The sequence below is a fragment of the Mastigoproctus giganteus genome, chromosome 3 (assembly GCF_048544385.1).
Source record: "Mastigoproctus giganteus isolate SK-2022 chromosome 3, ASM4854438v1, whole genome shotgun sequence".
NCBI classification, from domain to species: domain Eukaryota; kingdom Metazoa; phylum Arthropoda; class Arachnida; order Uropygi; family Thelyphonidae; genus Mastigoproctus; species Mastigoproctus giganteus.
The window spans coordinates 174,706,482-174,733,717 of NC_143577.1; the positions used below are offsets into that span (position 1 = coordinate 174,706,482).

The window sequence follows — 27,236 nt, forward strand, 5'->3', positions numbered from 1 at the left end:
GACTTCTTAGATTGTTTCTGGAGAAGCCTTTTTACATTTTGATGGAACTCCATCAAACTGTAATTAACAAGAAAATTACTCATTTATATGGTATCAAAATGTGTCTATAACTGTCCATTTTTGCAAAATCTAAGCTAAGAGATAATGAAACTGTTGTATATTATAGGTTAGGGAAATTTACTAATGCATAACCTTTGCTGCCTACTGTAGGGAAATTGGACAGAAGCTCCAACAGCAACTAAAAGCACACATCTGATTTTATGCAGTAAAGTGAACTCAGCATTCTAATTTCTTAGTGCTAATGACAGTCATGCACAACTCATGAAATGATTGCTAGATGACTGAACTACTAAGCATAAATGCTTGTATGACCCCTTTAAATACTTTCAAACAAACATGAGCTTCATCAAGAAATCAGTTCAATTTGACAATTTACACATTCAACAGCAGTTACTCATTCTTTATTAATTAGAAGTAAAGACTGCTCTTTATTAATTGGAAGTAAAGACTGCATACTGCTACCATAACATATTACCATAAACCAGATATTTGAATTATATAAAATAAGCCTGAAATCATGCATCAATTTGTTTAAAATAGAAAAAAAATAATAATTACACTGTGGTATATAAGGACACCAATCACTGTTGCAATGGACCTCCACCATCTTACAAACTTGGTTATTTGGACATTGGCTATCCTAAAAAAAAAAAAAAAAAAAAAAAAATTGAAATTTTTTAAAAAAATTATACTTATATATAAACATACAAATATTATGTATGCATTATACACAACACAATATAGCTAACTGTTTTTTATCCAATTACTATGGGACTTTAGGGTGGTCAGATAATCAAAAATGCTACATATGTGCAAGATAATTTGTCTTACTTTGGAAGTTGTACATTTTCAGAAATACCACCTATTAGGTTTTAAAAAAATAATTTTTTTTTTATTTTTTTAAAACCATAGACATTTATAAATATTAGAATGTTAAAAGTCATGGAAGATATGGTATGCCTGTTGTTTGTTATTTAGGAGCATTAGCAACTAAGGCCATATTGCTCCGGGGATATGCGGTGGTTATTCCCTGACCTTTCCGCATCCTCCATATTTGGTGGTCACAGGCTCGAACCCCAGTCTAATCAAGAGGTGTGTGTGTGTGCTATGCACTGCTGCTCCTGCCCACCTGGCTATGGAGGCGCCACACATGGTATACATGAAATGGTATATCATCACTCGTGTGTGAAAATCATAAAAATTTCATATCATGAATAAAGGGTCACACAAGGATTATCAAGGACTGTTATAGAAACACTCATACTGAGCTCTGATGCTGCAAAGATTATTCAGAAGTTCAAAGGCAAAAATATGATTCCTTTTCAAGGACAGATTTTAGCTCCATAGTAAGATCCTTGAGGGGGATGACATCTTGCAATTCATGTACGGATCAGGTCTGGTGTTTTGGCAGGCCATGCCATTCCATTCTCTGGATATCTTGACTTCAGACATTCATCAAGCAAGTTCTATGTAGAACTATGTCATTGTCCATAAAAAGGACATTGAAGACCAACTGCATCTCAGAACAGCCTTACATAGAACTTTAAGATTTCATCTGTATATCATGAAGCACTCAAAGTTCCACCCTGTAAGACATGAAGGGTATATAGATTTTAATGGTGATGCCTTCCCTACACCACTATTCCCCCACCTTTCCTTTACCCATCTGTTGGAGGGATGGCATTACATTAGTCTTTCCAGATGCAATACCATCAAGAATCACCATTCACTCAAAAAATATCTGAGGTTTCACAGCATAGAGTCCTCTTTGTTTAAGCCTGTGAGACTCTATGCCTTGGTACGATATGACAAAGTGGAATATTCTAAAGAAGATTCCTCTAGTGTCACCAGCATATCAGTAGGGATTTCTGTTGCATATATATCCTAAAAATGAAGATACTTAAAGACAGCAAGAAAACCATATTTCTTCATTTTTATATTTTGAACAGATATTGAAAATATCTTTTCTTTTTAATCTCTTTCCCCCCACCAATATTTCATAAAACTCATGCCTCCCATCTTTCAGAAGTGAAAATAAGCAGATCTGACATAAAATTTAGCTATGAGTATACATACGTTTCCAAATTAATATACTTCAATACATTTACTATTAAAAATTTGATATTAGATTGAATATAAATTAAAACCGTGCTTTATAAAAACAATATGTACCCCCCCCCAAACCAAGTCTACCCCAGGCAGCATGCACCACACTTTGGGGACCTAGTCTGTTCAATGCTTTGCATAGTGGAGCTTTAAGCAGTAAACAGAGGCTTCCAAAATAAAACTATGGCATCTATCTGATCTCTTAAGTCATGCAATATGGTTCTTTACAGGTTATGTGCAACATTACTCACAGCACAATCCAATATTCCTTACATTTTGAGGGTAAATTTACACCAAAAGCTCATCTCTGAAAATTAATTAACAGCTGTAAATTGATTTTCACAGACCAGCTGTTCAATAGTCCACTGGAGCAAACTGAAACTAATGGCACTGTTATAGATCTCTAGATAAGATAATATATACACTTACTACTGCTACATCTACCATTATCTCTTTAACATGATGCATCTCCCAAAGCTATTATTTTTTAAGAGCTGGGTACATTTTGCTATGTATATGACAAAATTAAAAATTTTGACAGTCAACAGTCAATTAAATAGAACATACTTATCAGTGAAAAGGACTAATACTCACTAATTCACTTTACAAATGTTACCTCAGTACCATTCTCCATGATGATCATTTCCATCTGCAATCCACAGGGGCTCACATCTGGTGAGTATGGGCTTGGCACACCCAGGTCCTGAGCTGGATATTACCATTTTTCTCTTTCTTGGTGACTCCTTTACTTCTGTCTGTCTGTCTGTCTCTCTCTCTCTCTCTCTCTCTCTCTCTCTCTCTCTCTCTCTCTCTCTGTAACTAGGGGAATTTTTTTTGGCTGGGGCAGCATAAGCCTCAGGCTTCCTTGTACCATATGGCTAATAATAATAATCTGCTGAGCTCCACTTATTTTTCTGAGAGACTTCCTAATCTGGAATCACTTCCTTTTGATCAACTTTAGCTCATATTCTCTTTACCCCCCACTGTATTAAATTCATTTTTTGCTTGTGTTCTTTTCTCAACTCAGCAAATCACCCAGAACTTGTAAACTTTTTTTTCCTATGAAACTTGACATTTGCCAATCTAATTTTCATAAACAATAAGTAATTTTTCTTGGTGATTTTGATGTTCACAACTCCACAGAGCTTCAGCTGGTAGAGATGCTGTTGCTTAACCATTACTAATGATCATACACAGCTTGTTCATTTACTACCAATGATAATCACACACTTATTAATCTTGATCTGTATTTCATTAAAAGTCCTTCAAAGTATGCAGTTAATGTACTCTAGGCCAGGGGCGGGCCATCCCAAGGATGAAAGGGGTGCACTGCACCTCGGGCGGCAACTTTCAAGGGGTGCCTGAAAACCTGAAACTTATATACACATATGAAGGAAATTTTAAAGGGGGGTACCAAATTTCAATTGGCACCCAGGTGCCACATACCCTAGGAACACCCTTTTTCTAGGCACTCCAGATTAAAACTTGGTTTATTGAGGTGCTCTACCTGTTAAGGTGGTCTGTTCACCACTGGAGAATAGACCACTTCAACAGGCAGATACAAAAAAAGTCTGGCACATGGCTGTTCTTCAAATCACTTGATTGTGCAGTCAAAATTAATACTACTGCAACAACTGGGATTTTTATTATTTAAGCAATTTAAGTTAAATAATAAAAGATAAACAATCATAAACAGTAATGAGTGATTATTGTTATACCAAACTGGTTTCCTATATACCTATAGCACTCTCCTTTCAATGAGGATAAAAAAACTTTATTAAAACAATAGAGTAGATTAGCACAGTTAAACTAGTTCAACTAATTACTTTTCTTTCCAATGAACTACATACTAAACATTAATAATAACTTGCAATTGCAGAAATTGTGGGTTGAAATAGTGATTCCAAAAATGCACGTGAAATTTATATTTCCTTCTGTTGTAAATTTTAAAAATAGATGAGACAGTTTTCCTACATCAATAGACATCAATTTACAGAGTTATTTCATTTGATTAAAAAAAAAAAAAGCAAACATTTATTTTCTCTTTTTCACAGAATTTGCAATGTCCATTAATGTCTTGCAATTCTGTTTTTAAAAAGTGATTTTCAGATTTCAAAAACACTTGTTCAGTTAACATTCCCCTTGGGTTTTGAGATTTACAAGCAGATAATCAGTACTAAGTAGCTTCTGTTTATTAACTTATGAGCATGCTGTAAGTACTTTCTCAGCTTATTCTAGGATCCCATATGATCGCAACATGGCAGGGTTTATTGAGATCATATTTATACAGCAATCCCCTCATGCAGAATTGGGTCATATGCTCTGAAGTCCAAAAAAATGATTTCTGTTATTTCCTACATCCCACCCATGAGTGACATTGTCATAATAGTTAACCAGATTGGTTAAACCAAGACTTTCCTTTTGCAAAGCCATGCTGTGTTCCCTTCAGAAAATCATTTCTGCCTAGATTAGCATGTACTGCATTGTTAGTCATTGTTTATATGATTATCCCAACCACTGAAATCAAGCTGACTGGACAGTGGTTATCCACTTCATTCTTGAAACCACTTTTATAGATTTATATGTTGGGGCTCTCCATTTCAAAGGGATGATCCCTGTCTAATGAAACTCTCATGATTGATTTTCCTTGCCACTCTAATCCAGACTTCTGGAGAAAAAAAAAAAAAGTCACTTCCTCATATGTTATTTCCATTAAGAGAAACTGTCAATTAATACATTTTAAACAAAGGCAATAATCATGGTGCAATAGTGTATCCCAGGACTGTTACTTGCTTTAAACACAAAAGTTTTCATAGTTTCCATATTACTAATCTATATAACACAGCTATATAAAATTAGAACCTGTATGTGCCAACATAGTTTCCACTCACCATGAAGGGACTTTCATTAAAGAAATGAGAATTCATCAGCTATATCATCAATAACTTTCTCTGATTATATTCTGAATTTCAATTTTTTGCAGATTTAAAATATAAGACATAGTTGAGGAAATTTTTTTTCGCTGAGTTTGTAATTGCCAAAGAGGAGAGACTGCTTTTAAAACACAGATAGTAGCACATTCATAAATAAATCTGAATACATTTCAGTAAAGAAGTGGGATACTATTTCAATGTCAATATTGAAAGATAGAGAAAATTATTTTCCTTTTTCATGGGTTCTCATTTAAGATGATCACCTTCTACAATGTGAGATAACTATATGCCACAGATATCAGATTTGGGAGTTAGTACTGTACATATTTATTGTTTCTTTATTTTTTGAAGTTTCCTATTTGTAGTAACTATGTACTATACTTTAATGCAAATAAGCATTAGCAGTAGTAGAGGAATATGATGCAAGAAAGCAAGCTTATATACCACAAAAAAAAAAAAAAAAAACACACACACCCTTCCCATTTCACCCATCCAGCTCACTCCAAAAGTTTGTCTAGTTCAACCTTGAATTTATTTATGCTGTCAACTTCCACAGTGACAGATGAAAGTTTGTTCCAGCAATCAACCACCCACTGGGTAAAGACAAATTTCTGCACATCTTTTCTACAACTGTCTTTCCTCAATTTGAATTTATGCATTCTCAGGTTTGTAATCTGAGCAAGAGGAAGAATCCCATCAGCATTGAGCTTGCTTAAACCATTGAAGGCCTTATACACCTCAATCAGATCACCTCGCAGGTGCCTAGTCTCCAGATGCTGCAATTTGCAGAATTTAAGCCTATTCGGTAACAGCAACCGTTTGTTCCACCATCAGAATATCAGAAAAAGAATTTTCTTATAATAACTATAAACAGCATCACAGCTACATTAAATTTGCATGAAACAAAAAAAGTACTGTATTGTATATATATATAAACTGGCTGGGCCACTTTATTGGTACCATGAACTAATCATGTGCTAGACCACCATTGGCTTGAATCACTGCTTTGACACAATACAGTATGGAGTCAACAAAGTGCTGAAAAGTGACAAGGAATAATGGCCTATTCATGTTACAAAACTGTCCTCAATTCCCAGAGTGATATGGGAAGAGGATTGTGCTGATGAACATGCCTTTCCAGGTCATTCCACAGATGCTCAATGGGATTGAATTCCAGGGAAGATACCTGAAGCTTTTGTCATGTTCCTCAAACCACTCTTTCACACATTTGATGCAATGGATGGTTACACTGTCACCTTGAAGGTACCTCTGTCCACTGGGTACACAACGTTGCCAAGTGTACTTGATCCACAATGATGTTTAGATATGCTGTGGCATTTGTGGTACTCTCTACTGGGGATCATGAAGCCTGTGTTCCAAGTGCTTCCATATGTGTACTCTTCCATCACACTAAAAAGCATAAATCAGGACTCAATGGACCATATGATGTGGCTCTAATCCTTCTGCAACCATCCTTTGCATTCTTGGCACCAATACAGCCAAATTTTATGGTTAGAGACTGAGATCAATAATTTCCATGAAGGTCTCCAAATCCTGGTGCATTCTTTGCAGGGTTCTTTGCACACGTTTGTTTGTTCCAGCATTCAACTACCCACAAACTTCCATCTGCCATTGTAGAAGTTTACAGCTTAAATAAATTCAAGGCAGAATTAGACAAACATGTGGAGCGAATGGATGGGTGAAAGGGGAAGAGTTTTTTTTTTTTTTTTTTTTGCCTGATGCTGTATAAGCTTGCTTTCTTGCATCATATGCCTCCAATAATTCTAATGCAGGTACTGATAACTTGTGATGTTTCCAGGTTAAATGCAGAGATAAACTGTTCTACTATTTAGTGACAATTATATATATCAGCTAATCTGCTCCACACATAGAGCAACTTTCTCTCTCACTTTACATGCCTGGTCTTAGTAACATCTGTTCATAAAATTTTCTGGACATTTTTTTTGAAAGTATCTGTAATTCCAAACAGATACAACAGGAGGGAGTACATGATGAGGGCCATATCAATTAATTCAGCTCCGGAGAAATTGTACAAAGCTCATGGGGTAGAATTTCTCTGTGTGGTCTGTGCTTGTTAACAGGGAAGACCGAGTCTAATGGGATGGGATGTAAGGGTGAAAAAAAAATTTGCTGATGCTATGGAGGCAGTTTTTGGATACACAGGATAGGAGGGGGGTTTATGCTCTTAGTTAAGAAGCACATAAAATCTAAGACAGTATCCAGTTGACATGGGTGGACAGTGCAATGTTGAATCAGTTTGGTATGTCATGAGCATTGGGAAAGGAGATTAGACGAGCAAAGGCAGATTATGAGAAATCTTTGGCAAAGGATGCTAAGAAAAACAGAAAGAATTTCTTTACTTATATAAATTCTAAAAGGAGGCGGATGAATCAGATTTATCCACTTGATATCAATGGTTCGACTATGTTTGCTCAGATAGCAAACAAACTGAATGAGTATTTAGCATCTACATTCACACATGAGGAGTTATTAAGGAAGGAAAATGTCAGAAGTTTATCAAATTGTAACAGGGTGCTTAATGATTTTGTAATAACTGAGAGCAGAGTGGAGGAGAAATTGTTGAAGTTAAACATAAGAAGGCACCTGGGGTGGATGGGATCTATCCATTTATTAAAGGAGGTAGCAAAGGCTAAGCAAACCCTTAGCCATAATTATAAGAGCATCCTTGGAATACATTTGCACCTCTCCAATCCCCACAGTCTGGAGATTTGCAAATGTATCTCCAATTCACAAAGGATTAATTTAACTTCTGTTTGGGGTAAAATAATGGAGTCACTAGTTAAAGATGCATTGCAGGATCATCTAGACAAGACTGCAGAAATAATTAAAACTCAGCGTGGGTTTGTTAGGGGAAAGTCTTATCTGAAAAATGATTAAATACTATGATAATTTTGATATCATATACTTGGATTTCAGGAAAGATTTTGACACTGTTGCGCATGGAAGACTACTGCACAAACTGGAGAAGAATGGCACTGTTGCACATGGAAGACTACTATACAAATTGGAGCAGAATGGTGTTAAGGGTAAGTTGCTACAATGGATAAAAGGGTGGTTGAGTGGGAGAAGACAGAGGGTGGTAATCATTGAATGCTGCTCTTATGGACTGTTATTAGTGGAGTCCCACGGGGTTCAGCATTGGGCCCACTGTTGTTTTGTATGTTTATCAATAATATTGATGAAGGTATATCAGACAGTAGTAGTGGCATGTGATGCAAGAAAGGAAGTGTATGAGCTTATGCAGCATTAGCCAAAAAAAAAAAAAAAAAAAAAATTTACAAAACAAATTCCTCTAAATGTTTGTCCAGTTCCTCCTTAAATTTATTTAACCTATCAACTTCCATGACAGATGGAAGTTTGTTTCAGCAATTAACCACCTGCTGACTAAAGGCAAATTTCTGCATATCTATTCTACATCTGTCTTTCCTTAATTTGAATTTATGCCCCCTTAGGTTTGTAATCTGAACAAATGGAAGAATCCCATCAGAATTCAGTGTACTCAACCCATTCAAGGCCTTATACACCTCAATCAGATCACCTCACAGGTACCCAGTCTCCAGCCACCGCAATTTGCAGAACTTCAGCCTCTCTTGGTAAGAGGATCCCTTCATTCCCCTCAGCAATCTTGATGCCCTTCTCTGTACACGCTCAAGGAAATCTACATCCTTCCTAAAACGAGGCCTCCAGACCTGTACGCAGGACTCAAGGCAGGGTCTGTTATTTCATTTTTTTTTTTTAAGGAGCATTAGCAACTAAGGCCAAATTTCGCTGGGGATATGCATTGTTCAACCCCTGACCTTTCCGCATCCTCCGTATTTGGTGGTCATGGGCTTCAAAAGGCTTGGCCTGACCAATTCCTTATACAGACGGACAATCAGTTCCGTTTCCCTACTAGCAACAAAATTCCTGCAGGAAATTATCATTGACAAAACCCCATGACCTGCCCTGGCAGCATTGCTCAGAAAATGTCATATCTGACTGCACAATTACTCCCAGGTCTTTTTCATTTTCTACCACCTTAAGTGTAGTACCACACAGTTGATACATTTCTCTGCGGTTACTTCTACCCATATGCAGTACTTTGCATTTGTTAAGGTTAAATTCAGTTGCCACTTCTCAGCCCATCTGCCCAAATTTTCTAGATCCCATTGCAGTAGCTCACTGCCATTAATGTCATTAACAACCCTGCCAACCTCTGTATCATCTGCAAACTTCGACACTAAGCCTGATATACCTTCATCAATATCATTGATAAATATACAAAATAACAGTGGACCCAACACTGAACCCTGCGGGACTCCACTAATAACATTAATCCATGACGAGCAGCACCCATTGATTACCACCCTCTGTCTTCTCCCACTCAACCATCCTTTTATCCATTGTAGCAATTTACCCTTAATACCATTCTGCTCCAATTTGTACAGTAGTCTTCCATGTGCAACAGTGTCAAAAGCTTTCCTGAAATCGAAGTATATGATAACAAAATTATTTTTTGCATCCAGTTCCTTTGTAACCGCATCATAATAACCAATAAAATTTGTCAGACAAGACTTTCCCTTAACAAACCCATGCTGTGTCTGAATTATTGCTGCAGTCTTGTCTAGATGATCCTGCAATGCATCTTTAACCAGTGACTCCATTATTTTACACAAAACAGAAGTTAAACTAACTGGTCTGTAATTACTCGTGTCACGCTTCAATGTTGCTTTGTGAATTGGGGATACATTTGCACATCTCCAGTCCGTGGGGACCTCCTCTGAGTCCAAGGATGCTCTCATAATTATTGCTAAGGTTTTGCTACTTCCTTTGCCACCTCCTTTAATATAACCGGATAGATCCCACCCACCCCAGGAGCCTTTCTTATGTTTAATTTCAACAATTTCTCCTCCACTTTGCTCTCAGTTATTACAAAATCATTAAGCACCCTGCTACAATTTGATAACCTTCTGGAATTTTCAATCCTTAATAACTCCTCATGTGTGAATGTAGATGTAAAATATTCATTCAGTTTGTTTACTATCTGAGCAGGATCATCAACAGTCGAACCATCGATATCAAGTGCACCAATCAGATTCACTCCCTTCCTTTTAGAGTTTATATAAGTAAAGAAATGCTTGCTGTTTTTCTTAGCATCCCTTGCAAAAGATTTCTCATAATCTGCCTTCGCCTGCATAACCTCCTTTGCGACTTGATTACAGACTAGCTTGATAATATATATGCATCCCATGCATTTTTCTTCTCTGTCACGAGTCTCATTAGTTCATTTGATAACCATTTAGGCCTAAACCTTGAACGATATTTCTTAATAGGTATGAAACTTTTAGTAGCTTCCATGATTAATTCCTTGAATGCTTCCCACTTAGAATTTGCTGTTGGTAACATCATCATTTGATCCCACTGTACAGAATTTAAAAACTGTCTGAGACCACTGTACTCACCTTTATGGAAGCTGGTTAGTTGGTTGGTTATTTGGTTTTTAGGAGCAGCAACTAAGGTCATATTGCTCCGGGAATATGCGGTGGTCATTCCCAAACCTTTCCTCATCCTCCGTATTTGGTGGTGATGGGCTCGAACCCTGGTCTACTCAAGAAGCTTGTGCTACGCAATGTTGCTCCTTCCCATCTGGCTACGGAGGCGCCCCTTTATGGAAGCAAAAAACCCTTTCCTTTACCCCTGATGGTAATTATATCTTTAAGTAAATCCCACGTCAGTACACTGATCACTGCCACCTAGTGGTTCCTCTATCTGCAAATTCTTAATACACGAATGATCACTGCTGATAACCAGATCAAGAGTATTACTCTCTCTGGTTGCCTCTCAAACATGCTGCTGCAGAAAACAATCATTCAATAAATCCACGAAAGTCTTACTAATGTGCGAGTGACCAACCCAAAAGTTCCAGTCAATATCTGGGAAGTTCAAATCTCTCGTTATAAGACATTCTGATTTACTAGCCCACTATTTCTCTGTACAATTGTTCATTGTACTCATTCGAGTACAATGAACTCTATTTTTGCTCTTATTATTCACTCCTCCTCTTATTTTTGCTTTCGCAGTGCTTATGTCACACCAAACTGACTCAACAGTGCACTGTTCATCTACATCAACTGGATGCACTTTTGATTTTATGTTTTTCTTAATTAACAGCCTAACACCTCCTCCCTTCCTATCCTTTCTGTATGCATTGCACTCCCTAAATTCCAAATATCTGTGTAACACCACGTCTATGATATCCCAACAATATCCACCTTTAATGTCTTGACTAACACTGGTATACATGCAAGTATACATGCACCTATTCTTAGTTACCCTAACACATCCCATATACCCACCTGTTTCACAATGACTGCCATTAGTCCCTGAAACCCCCACCACCCATTGCTCCAGGCCACTGCTTATTCTAATAGAAGTAGCGCAAGAATCACCTTCACCTCTGCCTGCAGCTACTTTTAACGTTTTAGTCTATGAATCCCCCCCCCCAAGATAGCAGTTTTCCGACCCATCTAACACTGCCTCGATAGCATCAGCAAATATTCTTGCACCCTTCCTATTTAAGTGTATCCCATCCCTGTAGAAGCAGTCTCTCCTGTTAACACACACAGACCATACTGAAAATTCTACCTTTTGAGCCTTGCACATTCCCTCCAGAGCTGAATTGATTGACGATGCTCTCATCATGTGCTCCCTCCTTTCATGTCTGGGCAGAATTGCAGACACTTTCAAATTTCACCCTAACTTACGACTTTTTTGCAACATTGACCTGTACTTGTTAAGTAAATCTGCAGCTCTCCTACTCTTAATGTCATTGGTACCAACGCATACAACAATATCACCTTTTGTGCCCTTAAAAAGATGATATATGCTTTACAACATCATCAACTTTTGCCCCTGGCAGACATACCCTGGTCCTATTCCATCTACCCTTTTTACACTTGTGAAATGTTTGCCAAACTCTCTGGAACGGAACATGATATTGCCATGGGGGATGTCTTTGTGTATGCGTGATGTAAGGAGATCAGGCGACAACTCAGCGTTGTTATGGGCCTATATGAAGGTTTGAAGGACAGGGTGGTCCCCCTCAAAAGATCTAAATTGAGGGGCCCATCAGGCTCTCGGCTGCCCACATCAACGCCAGACCTTGCACTTGGTCATCACGCAACACAGCGGCAACCCCCAAGGCAGAATGCGCTGGTCCCACAGGAACTAGTAGTTGTTGGTGACTATTGTCAAGGAAACGGGTAACATGCTTTGTAAAAAGAATAAGGTGGAACAGGACCAGGGTATGTCTGCCAGGGGCAAAGGTTGATGACATTGTAGAGTGGATATCATCTTTTAAGGGCACAAAAGGTGATATGGTTGTACACGTTGGCACTAATGATATTAAGAGTAGAAGACCAGCAGAATTACTTAACAAGTACAGGTCACTGTTGAACAAAAGCCGAGAATTAGGGTTGAATTTAAAAGTGTCTGCAATTCTTCTCAGACATGATAGGAGGGAGTATATGATGAGAGCCTTGTCGACCAATTCGGCTCTGGAAAGATTGTGCAAGGCTCAAGAGATAGAATTTTTTTTCAGCCTGGTCTGAACTTGTTAACCGGAGAGACTGCTTCTACAGGGAAGGGATACACTTAAATAGAAAGGGTGCAAGAATATTTGCTGATGCTATCAAGGCAGTGTTAGGTGGGTCGGAAAACTAATAGCTTGGGGGGATACAAGGACAAATAGTTTAACAGTAGCCATAGGCAGAGGTGAAGGTGATTCTTGCACAACTTCTATTAGAATAAGTAGCAACCTGGAGTGAGGGGTGTTAGGGGTTTTCAAGGACGGATGGCAGTCATCTTGAAATAGGTGGGTATATGGGATGTGTTAGGGTAACTAGGAATAGGAGCATGTATACCAATGCTAGAAGTATAGTAAATAAATTTGATGAATTTGAAGTGTTGGTCAAGACATCAAAGGCAGATATTGTTGGAATAGCAGAGACGTGGTGTCACAAAGATATAAGGAATGCAGAACTAGAATTTGGGGAGTACAATGTGTACAGAAAAGATAGACAGGATAGAAAGGGAGGAGGTGTTATGCTGTTAATTAAGAAAAACAAAATCAAAAGAAGTGCACCCAGTTGATATAGATGAACAGTACACTGTTGAGTAAGTTTGGTGTGACATAAGCACTGCAAAAGCAAAAATAAGAGTAGGAGTAGGTTATAGGCCTAATGAACAATTATACAGAGAAATAGAGTGGGCCAGTAAATCAGAATGTCTTATAATGGGGGATTTTAACTTCCCAGATATTGACTGGAACTTGTGGTTTGGTCACTCACACACTAGTCAGACTTTTGTGGATTTATTGGATGATTGTTTTCTGCAGCAGCATGTTCGAGAGGCAACCAGAGAAAGTAATACTCTTGATCTGGTTATCAGCAGTGATCATTCATGTATTAAGAATTTGCAGACAAAGGAACCACTAGGTGGCAGTGATCACAGTGTACTGATGTGGGATTTACTTAAAGATATAATTACCATCAGGGGTAAAGGAAAGGGTTTTTGCTTCCGTAAAGGTGAGTACAGTGGTCTCAGAAAGTTTTTAAATTCTGTACAGTGGGATAAACTGATGTTACCAACAGTAAATTCTAAGTGGGAAGCATTCAAAGAATTAATCGTGGATGCTACTAAAAGTTTCATACCTATTAAGAAATATTTATCAAATGAACTAATGAGACTTTAGCATTAGCATTAGTAGAGGCATTTGATGCAAGAAAGCAAGCTCATGCAGCATCAGCCAAAAAAAAAAAAAAAAAAACAGTAACATAAATAAATAAAAATAACCACTCCCACTTCACCCCTCTGTTCGTTCAAAATACCTGTCCAGCTGAGCCTTAAACTTATTTAGGCTATCAACTTCCACGACAAGGGATGGAAGTCTGTTCCACCCACCAACCACCCGCTGGCTAAAGGCAAATTTCCGCACATCTATCCTACATCTGTCTTTCCTCAATTTGAATTTATGCCCTCTCAGGTGATTTTTCTGAGCTAGAGGAAGAATCCCATCAGCATTGAGCATGCTCAAACCATTCAAGGCTTTGTACACCTCTATCAGATCACCCCGCTGGTGCCTAGTTTCCAGACACTGTAATTTGCAAAACTTAAGCCTTTCTTCGTAAGAGAACCCCTTTGTCCCATTCACCAATCTAGTTGCCCTTCTCTGTACTCGTTCCAGCAGCTCTACATCCTTCCTGAAATGAGGCCTCCAGGCCTGTATACAGTACTCTAGGTGTGGCCTGACCATTGCCTTATACAAGGGAATAATCACCTCCTTATCCCTGCTAGAAAAATTCCTATATATCATTGACAATACACCATGAGCTACTCTTGCAGCTCGTCTGCACTGCTCAGAGAACTTCATATCTGCCTGCACCACCACCCCCAGGTCCCTTTCATTCTCTACCACTGTCAGTGTAGTACCACAGAGTTGATACGTTGCTCTGGGGTTGCTGTTTCCCATATGTAGTACTTTACATTTGTCAATGTTAAACTTCATTTGCCACCTCGAAGCCCATCTGCTCAACCTTTCCAAATCCTGTTGCAGCAGCATAGTGTCAGTAGTGTCCTTGACAACCCTGCCAACCTTCGTATCGTCTGCAAACTTGGACATTAAGCCTGATATACCATCATCAATATCATTTATAAATACAGAAAACAATAAAGGCCCCAATACTGAACCCTGAGGGACTCCACTAATAACATTAGTCCACGATGAGCAGTGTCCATTGATTACCACTCTCTGTCTTCTCCCCCTCAACCACCCCTTTATCCATAGCAGCAACTTGCCTCCAATGCCACACTGCTCCAATTTATGCAGCAGTCTTCCATGTGCAACAGTATCAAAAGCCTTTCTAAGATCCAAGTATATAATATCAAAGTTATTCCCTGCATCCAGTTCTTTTGTGACTGCATCATAGTATCCAATCAAATTGGTCAGGCAAGACTTCCCCTTAACAAAACCATGCTGTGTCCTAGCTATAACTGAAGTCTTGTCTAGATGATCCTGCAGTGCTTCTTTCACCAGTGCCTCCATTAATTTTCCGGGAACAGAAGTTAAACTCACAGGTCTATAATTACTTGTGTCAGCCTTTGATCCCCCTTTGTGAATTGGGGTCACATTTGCACATCTCCAGTCAATGGGTACCTCCCCTGAGTCCAAGGAAGCTCTCATAATTATGGCTAAGGGTTTGCTTACCTCCTTTGCTGCCTCCTTTAATATAACTGGATAGATCCCATCCACCACAGGTGCCTTTCTTGTGTTTATCTTCAACAATTTCTCCTCCACTTTGCTCTCAGTTATTACAAGATTCTCTAGCTTACTGCTAGAGTTGAATACACCTCTGGCATTCCCCTCCCTGAATAACTCCTCATGTGTGAATGTCGATGCAAAATATTCATTTAGTTTGTTAGCTACCCGAGCAGGGTCATCAACAGTTGACCCATCGATCTCAAGTGGACCAATCTGATTCATCCCCTTCCTTCTAGAGTTTACATAAGTAAAGAACTCTTTGCTGTTTTTCTTCGCATCCCTTGCCAAGGATCTCTCGTAATCTGCCTTCGCCTGCCTAACCTCCTTTGTAACTTGGTTACAGATCAATTTGTATCTATCATAGGCGTCCGTGTCACGTGTTAATTTGTATGTATCCCATGCATTTTTCTTCTCTGCCATATGCCTCATTAGTTCATCTGACAACCATTTAGGCCTAAACCTTGAACAATTCTTAGTTGGTATGTAAAGCCTAGTAGCTTCCACGATAAGTTCTTTGAATGCTTCCCATTTTGAATTTGCTGTTGGCAATATCATCAGTTGATCCCACTGTATAGAATTTAAATACTGTCTCAGTCCATTGTAGTCGCCTTTACGAAAGCAATACCCCTTCCCTTTACCCCTAATGGTAGTTACCTCTTTGAGTAACTCCCACTTCAGCACACTGTGATCACTGCCACCAAGTGGTTCATTTATCTGCAGATTCTTAATGCATGAAGAATCACTACTGATAATCAAATCAAGAGTATTACTCCCTCTAGTTGCCTCCCGAACATGCTGATGTAGAAAACAATCATCCAATAAATCCACAAAAGCCTTGCTACTGTGTGAGTGACCAGCCCCCAAATTCCAGTCAATATCTGGGAAATTAAAATCCCCCATTATAAGACTCTCTGATTTACTGGCCCACTCTATTTCTCCGAACAGTTTCTTATTATACTCAGAGTCATTAGGCCTATAGCACACTCCTACTCTCAATTTTGATCTCCCAATGCTTATGTCACACCAAACTGACTCGACACTGCACTGTCCAGCGATGTCGACTGGCTTCACTTCCTTGGATTTTATGTGTTTTTTAACTAATAGCATAACCCCTCCTCCCATCCTATCCTGTCTATCCTTTCTGTAGACACTGTACTCCCCAAATTCCAGTTCTGCATTTCTTATATCTGTGTGACACCACGTCTCTGAAATCCCCACAATATCTGCCTTTGATGTTTTGAGCAACACCTCAAATTCATCAAATTTATTTACTAAACTCCTAGCATTGGTGTACACACAAGTATACATGCACCTGTTCTTTTTCTTAGCTACCCTAACACAACCCATGTGTTTACTTGTACCCCAATGATTCCCAGCAGTCTCTGAAATAATATCCTGCATCTTATTTTCCAGGCTGCGGCTCATTCCAATAGAAGCAGTGCAAGAATCACTTTCACCTCTGCCAGTGGCTACTGTTAATCTATTAGTCCTTGTATCCCCCCAATCTAGCAGTTTTCCGACCCACCTAACATTGCCTCGATAGCATCAGCAAACATTCTTGCACCCTTTCTATTTAAGTGTATCCCATCCCTGTAGAAGCAGTCTCTCCTGTTAACAAGTACAGACCAGGCTGAAAAAAATTCTACCCCTTGAGCCCTGCACAATCTTTCCAGGGCCGAATTGATTGACAGGGCTCTCATCATATACTCCCTCCTATCGTGTCTGGGCAGAATTGCAGACACTTTCAATTTCAACCCTAATTCACGGCTTTTTTTCATCAGTGACCTGTACTTGTCAAGTAATTCCGCCGGTCTCCTACTCTTAATGTCATTAGTGCCAACGTGTACAACTATATCACCTTTTGTGCCCTTAAAGGATGATATCCGCTCTACAACGTCATCAACTTTTGCCCCTTGCAGACATACCCTGGTCCTATTCCACCTATCCTTTTTACAAAGCATGTTTCCCGTTTCCCTGACAATAGAGTCACCAACAACTACTAGTTCCTTTGGGACCAGCGCATTCTGCCTTGGGGGTTGCCGCTGTGTTCCGCGATGACCAAGTGCAAGCTCTGGCATTGGTGTGGGCAGCTGAGAGCTTGATGGGCCCCTCAATTTAGTTTCTTCGAGGGCATCCACCCTATCCTTCAAGCTCTCATATAGGCCCATAACAATGCTGAGTTGTCGCCTTATCTCCTTACACTCCTTGCATCGCACACACACAAAGACATCCCCCATGGCAGTATCATGTCCCATACTTGACTGCTCCGCAAACATCAAGCAAATAGTGCATCTTACAAGGCTGTGATTCAGAGGACAACTGCCCCCCTCAGTTCTCCCCTGGGCCACAGCATTCCCATTAGCTTGAGCCCTTTGCTTTGCTGCTCTGGTTTGAGTCATGATTTAGATTTACTTTCAATAAAATTTCAATTTCTGTACAAAATTAAATCCTAAACTTGTATCCAAACACAGTTATAACGCTATATTTATGTTTCAGTAACGAGTGTTATCTACGGAATATTTACGTTTCAGTAACGAGTGTTATCTACGAAATATTTACGTTTCAGTAACGAGTGTTATCTGCGAAATCCCTTTATATAACTTTCGTATCAAGTTATGTATTAATTATTTGTTTTTACTAATTATTTATGTTACGTAACCTAAGTGGTTATATGTATAATTAATTATGTTAAATATAATTAATTATATTATATTTAACATAATTAACAGGGAAGAAAAGAAGGAAGAAGGGAGAAAGAACTAACAGGAAGAAAGAAGACTTGTAACAGGGAAGAAAAATGCATGGGATGCATATAAATTATCAAGTGACTCAGAAGCCTATGGCAGATATAAGCTAGTCTGTAATCAGGTCACAAAGGAGGTTAGGCAGGCGAAGGCAGATTAAGAGAAATCCTTGGCAAAAGATGCTAAGAAAAACAGCAATGATTTCTTTACTTATATAAACTCTAAAAGGAAGGGGAGGAATCTGATTGTTCCCCTTGACATCGATGGTTGACTGTTGATGATCCTGCTTAGATAGCAAACAAACTGAATTTTGCATCGACATTCACACATGAGGAATTAAGATTTGAAAATGGCAGAAGGTTATCAAATTGTGGGAGAATACTTAATGATTTTGTAATAACTGAGAGCAAAGTGGAGGAGAAATTGAAGTTAAACATAAGAAAAGCACCTGGGGTGGATGGGATCTATCCAGTTATATTAAAGGAGGTGGCAAAGCAACTAAGCAAACTCTAGCCATAATTATGAGAGCATCCTTGGACTCAGGGGAGGTTCCCACAGACTGGAGATGTGCAAATGTATCCCCAATTGACAAAGGGGGATCGAAGGGTGATACGAGTAATTACAGACCAGTTAGTTTAACTTCTGTTCCGGGTAAAATAATGGAGTCACTGGTTAAAGATGCATTGCAGGATCATCTAGACAAGACTGCAGCAATAATTCAGACACAGCATGGGTTTGTTAAGGGAAAGTCATATCTGACTAATTTGATAGGATATTATGATATGGTTACAAAGGAACTGGATGCAAAAAATAATTTTGATATCATATATTTGGATTTCAGGAAAGCTTTTGACACTGTTGTGCATGAAAGACTATTGTACAATTTGGAGCAGAATGGTATTAAGGGTAAGTTGCTACAATGGATAAAAGGATCTAGATAATTTGGGCAGATGGGCTAAGAAGTGGCAACTGAAGTTTAACCTTGACAAATGCAAAGTACTGCATATGGGTAGAAGTAACCCCAGAGGAATGTATCAACTGTGTGGTACTACACTTAGGGTGGTAGAAAATGAAAAAGACCTGGGAGTGATTGTGCAGTCAGATATGAATTTTTCTGAGCAATGCTGACAGGCTGCAAGAGCAGGTTATGGAGTTTTGTCAATGATATACAGGAATGTTGCTAGCAGGGAAAAGAAGGTGATTATCCCTTTGTATAAGGCAATGGTCAGGCCACACCTTGAGTACTGCATACAGGTCTGGAGGCCTCATTTTAGGAACGATGTAGATTTGCTTGAGCGTGTACAGAGAAAAGCAACAAGAATGGTGAGGGGAATGAAGGGATCCTCTTACCAAGAAAGGCTTAAGTTCTGCAAATTGCAGCAGCTGGAGACTAGGCACCTGATTGATGTGTATAAGGCCTTGAATGGCTTGAGCATGCTGAATTCTGATGGGATTCTTCTACTTGCTCAGATTATGAACCTAAGTGGGCATAAATGCAAATTGAGGAAAGACAGTTATAGAATAGATATGCAGAAATTTTCCTTTAGCCGGCAGGTGGTTAACTGCTGGAACAAACTGCCATCTGTCATTGTGGAGGTTGATAGCTTAAATAAACTCAAGGAGAAACTGGACAAACGTTTAGAGAATGGTTGTGCGAATTTTTTTTTTTTTTTCTGGCTGATGCTACATAAGTTCATACGCTTGCTTTCTTGCATCACATGCCTGTATTACTATTAAAGCAAAAATGAGTAGGATTGTTTATAGACCTAATGACTATTATGAGTGCAGCGAATACAGAGAAATAGTGGGCCAGTAAATTAGAATGTCATATAATGGGGAATTTTAATTTTCCAGATATTGACTGGAACTTGTCAGTTGGTCACTTGCACACTAGCAAGACTTTTGTGGATGAATTGGATGACTTATCTACAGCAGCATGTTCAAGAGGAAACAGAGGGAGTAATACTCTTGATCTGATTATCAGCACTGATTATTCATGCATTAAGAATCTGCAGATAAAGGAACCACTAGGCGGTAGTGATCACAGCATACTGATGTGGGATTTACTTAAAGATATAACTACCATTGGGGATAAAGGGAGGGGTTTTTGCTTTCATGAATGTGACCACAGTGGCCTCAGATTTTTTGAATTCTATACAGTGGGAACAACTGATGATGTTACCAACAACAAATTCTAAATGGGAAGCAGTCAAGTAATTAATCTTGAAAGCTACTAGGCTTTTCATACCAACTAAGAAATATTGTTCAAGGTTTAGGCCTAAATGGGAGTACTGCATACAGATCTGGAGGCCTCATTTCAGGAAGGATGTAGAGATGCTGGAACAAGTACAGCGAGGGGGCAATGAGACTGGTGAGCAGAACAAAGGTGTGCTCTTACCAAGAAAGGCTTCACTTGTGCGCAGCATTAGGAGACTAGGCATCTGCAAAGTGATCTGATTGAGAGGTTTAAAGGCTTTGAATGGATTGAGCAAATTCAATGCTGATAGGATTCTTTCTCTTCCTCAGACCACACATATGAGGGGGCAGAAATTCAAATCGAGGAAAGACTGTTGCAGAACAGCTGGTAGAAGTTTGCCTTTAGCCAACAGGTGGTTGACTGGTGGAACAAAATTCCACCTGTTGTTGTGGATGTTGATAGTTTAAATAAATTCAAGTTAGAACTAGACAAATTATTGGAGGGAATGAATAGGTGAAATGGGAGTGTTTTTTTTTTTTTTTTTGTCGATGCTGTATAAGCTTGCTTTCTTGCATTATTTGCCACTATTAATGCTAAAGCTACTAGATTTAAATGTAAATGAGAATTATATAATCAATAAAATGTATTTTAATTGGCAAAAGTTTACTCACCTGACATGGATTTCTACAAGCGCATATAGGACATCCAGTTTCATCCATCTCAAAGCCATAATCACATCCAAGGCGACAAATCAAACCCATACAACTCTGACGAGATCGAGCTTAAAACAAAACCAGTAAAAATCCATGAGCAGTGAGTTCCAATATTAACAATAATTCTGTATTACAATTAAGAATCAGATAGATTTACTTTTTAAAATAAAACTTAAGAATTTATTTTAATTACACTCAAGTAGCTTACAGAATAAAAATTCAGGCCTCTGATGTTCTTAATATCTACAAAAATTAATATTTAACATACTTTTTCATATATTTAACCAAGGCCAATGACAGTTTGAACATGAAGGTTTACATGTTGGGATTGATCACACATAGCATTGGACATACTTTTACATATGCTGCTAAAGAAAATTACAATTTTTACCTGAAAAATGAAGTTGACTACAGAGTTTTGGATGAACCATGGAATATAGTCTTAGATTTAACCTACAACTGTAAAAATGCATGTGTGTACATTTCTTAGTAACATTGCATGTTGTATTAGATGAAATACATGAATTTTTCCCTTCCTGGGAGAAATCTACTCATATTGCTTTGACAGAAAAAGCCTTTAAATAGACATATGGGGTGTTCAAGACTCCACACAATTTTAGTAATTTTGTGCCCTTTGCCTACTCAGTCCCCATAGCTAAAACTTCAAATACTTTTAAACAAGTATTTTCTTGAGATCACCACTGAAATTTCCAGAAACCTCTGTTAGTTATTGTGCAAACAATAAAAATGCATGATCAAGTTAAACCTATTCATGATAATTATATGCACATTCTGAAAAACAAGTACTTAAAATTAGTGCCATCTCTCATGATGTCCAATTATTGAAACATGTACTCATTACATTTAATGGCAGCATTTCCAATTGTTAAATTCTCTGTCTTTATGTGTCATGGAAGATTCTGGCTAGTATCCAGTGTTGAAGCATGTGGATTTTTCAATTGAGATTTCACTTGCTGTCAGTCAAGATAATAAGGGAGATGATATTCAGAACTCCCAAATACGAGACGTGATGAAAGATGTCCAAAGCACTGAGGATGTTTTATTTTCAAAAAATAATTTAAAATTTCTGTAATATAAAAAATGGATTTTTCACAGCTGCATTCATAATAGTTATGAATGCAGCTGTGAAATGTAGCTATAATGGTTAAAAGATGGCATTAAAAGTGAAAAATTCTCAATTTCTTTCTGATTTTTCAGCCAACTTTTTACCCAGTTTAACCAAAGGTGTTTTTGTGTGATACCTCAAAAGACTGGGATGCCTGGTTACGGTTAAGAATTCCTCCAGTCTCCAATGGAATTTAAACCTGGATCTCTTCAAATGAATACTAGGCATTACATACAAAGTTGATCACTCATAATTTTGAGACACTTGCCATCAATTTACAATTACTGCAAATAAGCAGCACTAATTCTAAAATGACTATAAACCATTACTTAGAGTTATTTCTATAATTATTTCCCCCGTATATTTATTTCTATAATTACTTCCATACAGGAACTCCACGGCTTACGTAACGGTTGCATTCAGCAGAACGTTACACAAGTCACATTTTACGTAAGTTGAAATTTCCCCCCGTGTTTGTGTAGCACTTGCAACTGTGCTCACTGAATTGATTGAATTAAAAAATAAATGTTCGACAAACATGTAAATATAATTATTTATTGTATTTATTCAATTTTTTATCTCATGCACAGGAAAAATTACAAAGGCGTGCAATTTAAAAAATTTAAAAATTATAAAAAAAAGAGACAGGCATAACATCTATAAGTTTTACCTCTCGAGCATCATTGCCAGAATTGAAGTCTTCAGCTGATAAGTACGCCGCTGTGTTGAGGGCTGTGGAGCTTTAGAAGGGGTCAGCTGCTCGACCTTACAAAAGAACATATTAATGGATGACTGGACGGTGGCTTTTTTCTTTTCATTGTAGATTTCAATGCATATCACTTCACCCTTCTGTTAACTTTTAAGAATTGTTCGCTGTCAGGATACATCTCCTCAAACCTCGCCATTGCCGATGCAATTTCAAGAAAAAAAAAAGGGCCATCTCTCTGGTGATAAAGCGTCTCTGTTCCTCATTTGGAATATCTTGAGCTTTGTCAGCATTTTCTTCTTTCACTATTGCTGCCTGCAAGTCAATAAGTTCTTTGTTAGAAAATTCCTCCTCTTCTTCCTCTATTAACTCCTCCACATCTTTGGCATCAACCTCCAACTAAAGTAGTTCTGCCACCTTTACAATCTTATCTGTAACCTCTTCATATGATTCATCTTTTTCAAATCCTTTGAAACCTTTTACGTGCCGTGGGCATATTTTCTTCCATGTGCCATTTAAACAACTTTTAGTAATTTCCACCCAGGCCTTATTAATGTTTAAGATGGCGTGGTAAATATTGTAATATTTCTAAAAGTCTCTTTACAATTTTTCTCATTGTCTACTGCAGACAATGCCTGAGCAAATGTTGTGAATAAATAGTATGCTTTTAAATTAAAAAAAACACCCTGATCCATGGGTTGGATGAGTGAAGTTGTGTTCGGCGGTAGAAATAAGATTCTCATGTTCGAACTGAAATTCTAGGAGCATTATCTAATAGAAGCAAAATCTTGAAAGGAACATCGTTGTCTTTACAATATTTTTCAACCTCAGGAATGAAGCAGCATTTAAAGCAATCTTCAAAGAGAGATACTGTTGTGCATGCTCTCTGGTTCTTTATTAATGTTCTTAAATGCACGAGGATTCTCAGAATGGTACACAAGCAGTGGTTTCAATCTGTAATCTCCCACTGCATTATCCCCAAGCAAGAGCATGGCCCTGTCTTTTGATGCCTTGAAACCTGCCATTGTATTTTCGTCTTTGGCAATGTATGTTTGATCCAGCATTTTTTTCCAATACAGAGCAGTCTCAATGTTAAAAATTTGCTGTATTGAATAGCCACCTTCATCAATAATTTTTCCAACACATCAGAAAATTTCTCTACAGCTGCAGAATCAGCACTGGCAACTTCAGCACATTTTAACGTTGTGGAAACCAGCGTGATATTTGAACCTATTAAACCACCCATTGCTTGCCACAAACTTGGGTTGGGGTTTCACCATACTTATCCTTAATATCTTTATAAATACTTGTTTTGCCTGAATGGTCATTAGACTCAGGGGGCACTCGCTTCTGAATCTGATTTTACAACTATGTTATTAACAGCTGTTCCATCTACGATATAGCACCTGAACGCTATTTTGTGATTACTATTGATCTTAAGTGCATTGATCCTTTGATATGTTCTTTTATACGTGCACTTTCCTTTAAAATAGTATTCATTGTTAAAGCAGCAAGACCTAATTCCGTGCAATTGATGAAAAACTTGGTCCTGCTTCTACTTCTTAATCATTTTCATTTCTAAATCAATTTTGTTTAATTTCCTGGCACAACCACCCCTTGCACTTTTCAACGAAAAGTGCAAATGGTGCAAGATGAAAGTGTAGTGCAATTGTCATTATAAATGTGATCTTTTAGAGAGATAAACAGCTTAGTAATATGGTGAAATTTTCAACTTCCGAGGATTTGGAACGAATTACAAAAAAAAAAAAAAAAAAAAAAAAACCCCGATGTGTTATTGGGTTCACATTATGATATATTTTCACAATACCTCCATTTATATACTTACGGGATGTAAAATACGTTTCTACGATTCTTTTTAAGTTTGTACCAGCCGGCAAAGTCGAATTTCCTTAAGTCGAGTATTACATAAGTAGCGGAATTCCTGCAATTATTTCACCAGTGGTAGCTAAGTACTAATGCAATGTTTGACAGCTCAGTGACATTTATTATTCACATTTTGAGTGATGAAAACGGTTTTCAAAAATACAAATAAAGCAGTTTATAGCAGATATTCTTAATCTTGCTGGTGCTACAGCCCACTTTTTAATCAATCAAATTTAATAGGCCCATCAATATCTTTTACACATTATGGTGTTTATTAAAATAACAGAAATTTAAAAATATAATTAGCATGGCTTTGGACATATACTAACCATGGAAAAACATGATTATTATAAGACCATGTCTTTCTATTAAAAAAAAATAAATATATAAAACTGCTTGATGATCTTTGGTCAATGTGCAATTCACTATTTAAGTGGCCATTGAAAACAGGTTAAGAATAAACCGATTTAGAGCACAAGTTTCAGACCAACAATATTTTTAAACCAGTCAAGATTACAATATATCATGCTTTACCCTAATATATCCAAGGCAAATGTCATTTGCCTTGGTTATATAGGATAAAGAAGGTCTTGAAAGAGGAAAAGATATACATATAGGATAAAGGTCTTAACAGAAGGACTAGAAAGAAGGTCTTTATGCATAAGGCATCAACTTTCTCATACAATGAGGCACTAATCATGAATACTTAATTATATAAAGTACATGTTTAAAATTAGCTTTATTCAATAAATAAAAATAAATAAATAAAAAAAAACAATAGCAAAATAAAGATCTCTGATTCTCAGATTTCATTCTATTAAGTTTTTAGTGTGCTCTGCTGGCAGTGATGCCCTTCAGAATGAAGGACATCATATAAAATTTATTTCAACTGGAATAAATGATTCTCCATAAGATATCTATTCAAAAATTGTTTGTATATATGTAGTTAACTAGCAAAACATTAGTAACTTTATAGTATTTTATTTACTTAAACAGCATGCACAAAATTCATAAATGCCACCACATTATTAATAGTAATTTCACAGTATGAGCCAGAGCTATAATGCTCAATACATTCTACATTGACATCAATATTTGTAAAAGAATAAGAGAAGTTTACCTTAATATGATACGTAGAACACTTCCGTATGATACTCTCCAGAAATCAAAACGAAAACAGTTTTTTAAAAAAAATCGAAAATCTTACATTACAGTAAGAAATAATTAACAATAATTAAAAATCAAATGAACACAAATCAATTTTAACACGATTAAAAATTAAGTAAAATATTAATTTAACGAAAAAAAATGCAAAGCAATTTTCCTTTCTGAATCTAACAATGCTTTGACCATATATCATGATCACAGGAATGAAAATTACCAAATAGGGGTGAGCATGGAAATTAAATAGGGATTATTTGTCTTCGCGTATGCAGGACCATGAGTCAGAGATTAGATATGGCTGGCGAACATTAACAGAATTCTCACGTAATTTAATTTCAATGGTTTCTGCAATTAAAGTCTTGTATAATTACGTTGGACACTAAGTATTTTGGCCTCATTAAACAAAAAAGTATGTTTTTCATTAACAGCATGAAAGGCTAATTCTGAAGCTGCTGAACGAGAAGCACAAACTGAGGCCATGTGTTGATTAACACGAAAATTCTGAGGAAACCACATAGAACCCTGATAAGACGAGTTGCAATCACCACAAGAAATGTTGTATACTAGGTCATTTATCTGTGTTGCGAACAAGGAAAGGACTGAGCGATTGTTCAGTATCGTGTGTAATTTCCATATTGGCCTGGCTACAATTTTAAATTCGATATCTTTAAAGAATCTGTTAAGTCGTTTGTGCCACTGTTCAACATATGGGGCTGAAAAAAAATATTTTTTGGTATTATTATTGTTGGTTGGTGTATATTTTTGTATTCTATCCTTAGCTTGTACCCTAATTCTGTCTATTGTAGCAAGTGGGTTAACCCCTGTTAAAGAATCTGCTGGTTAATACTTGTATCTCTGAGCCCAAAGCAGATTCTGTCGTTGAATATTTAAGCATTGAGAAATTGATTAAAGATAATCTATCTTTTGTAGGTGAATGGGTGATAGCTATTATAATGTAGAAGCATACCAGTGTTTGTAGGTTTATGATAGATGTTAAATTGGATTTTATTTGCATCCCAAGTAAGCGTGAAATTTAGAAAATTTCATGACTTAGTATCCGTATTCTCCCTCTCCAATGTAAATTTTAGTCTAGAATGAATATTATTAAACGAATGTAAAATGTCTTGGATAGTGCTACTATCGGTAACGACTGGAACATTGCCTAAATACCTTCCATAGTATGTGATACAGGGAAGAAAAGCATCAAATGTATACATTAAATCGTCGTTGACGTCAAATGTTGAACAAGTGGCACAAACGACTT

At 37.5% G+C, this 27,236-nt stretch overlaps 1 protein-coding gene across 1 annotated transcript in view; it reads right to left on the reverse strand.

The window, feature by feature from the left end:
* LOC150088423 (uncharacterized) overlaps positions 1 to 27,236 on the reverse strand; it is a 291,584-nt gene that overhangs the window by 154,913 nt on the left and 109,435 nt on the right. The window contains exons 12-13 of the mRNA XM_090370152.1: positions 21,051 to 21,160; positions 619 to 700 (exon numbers count right to left, since the gene is read on the reverse strand). Coding sequence (XP_090226278.1) covers positions 619 to 700; positions 21,051 to 21,160 — 192 coding nt within the window. The remainder of the gene's footprint in view (positions 1 to 618; positions 701 to 21,050; positions 21,161 to 27,236) is intronic.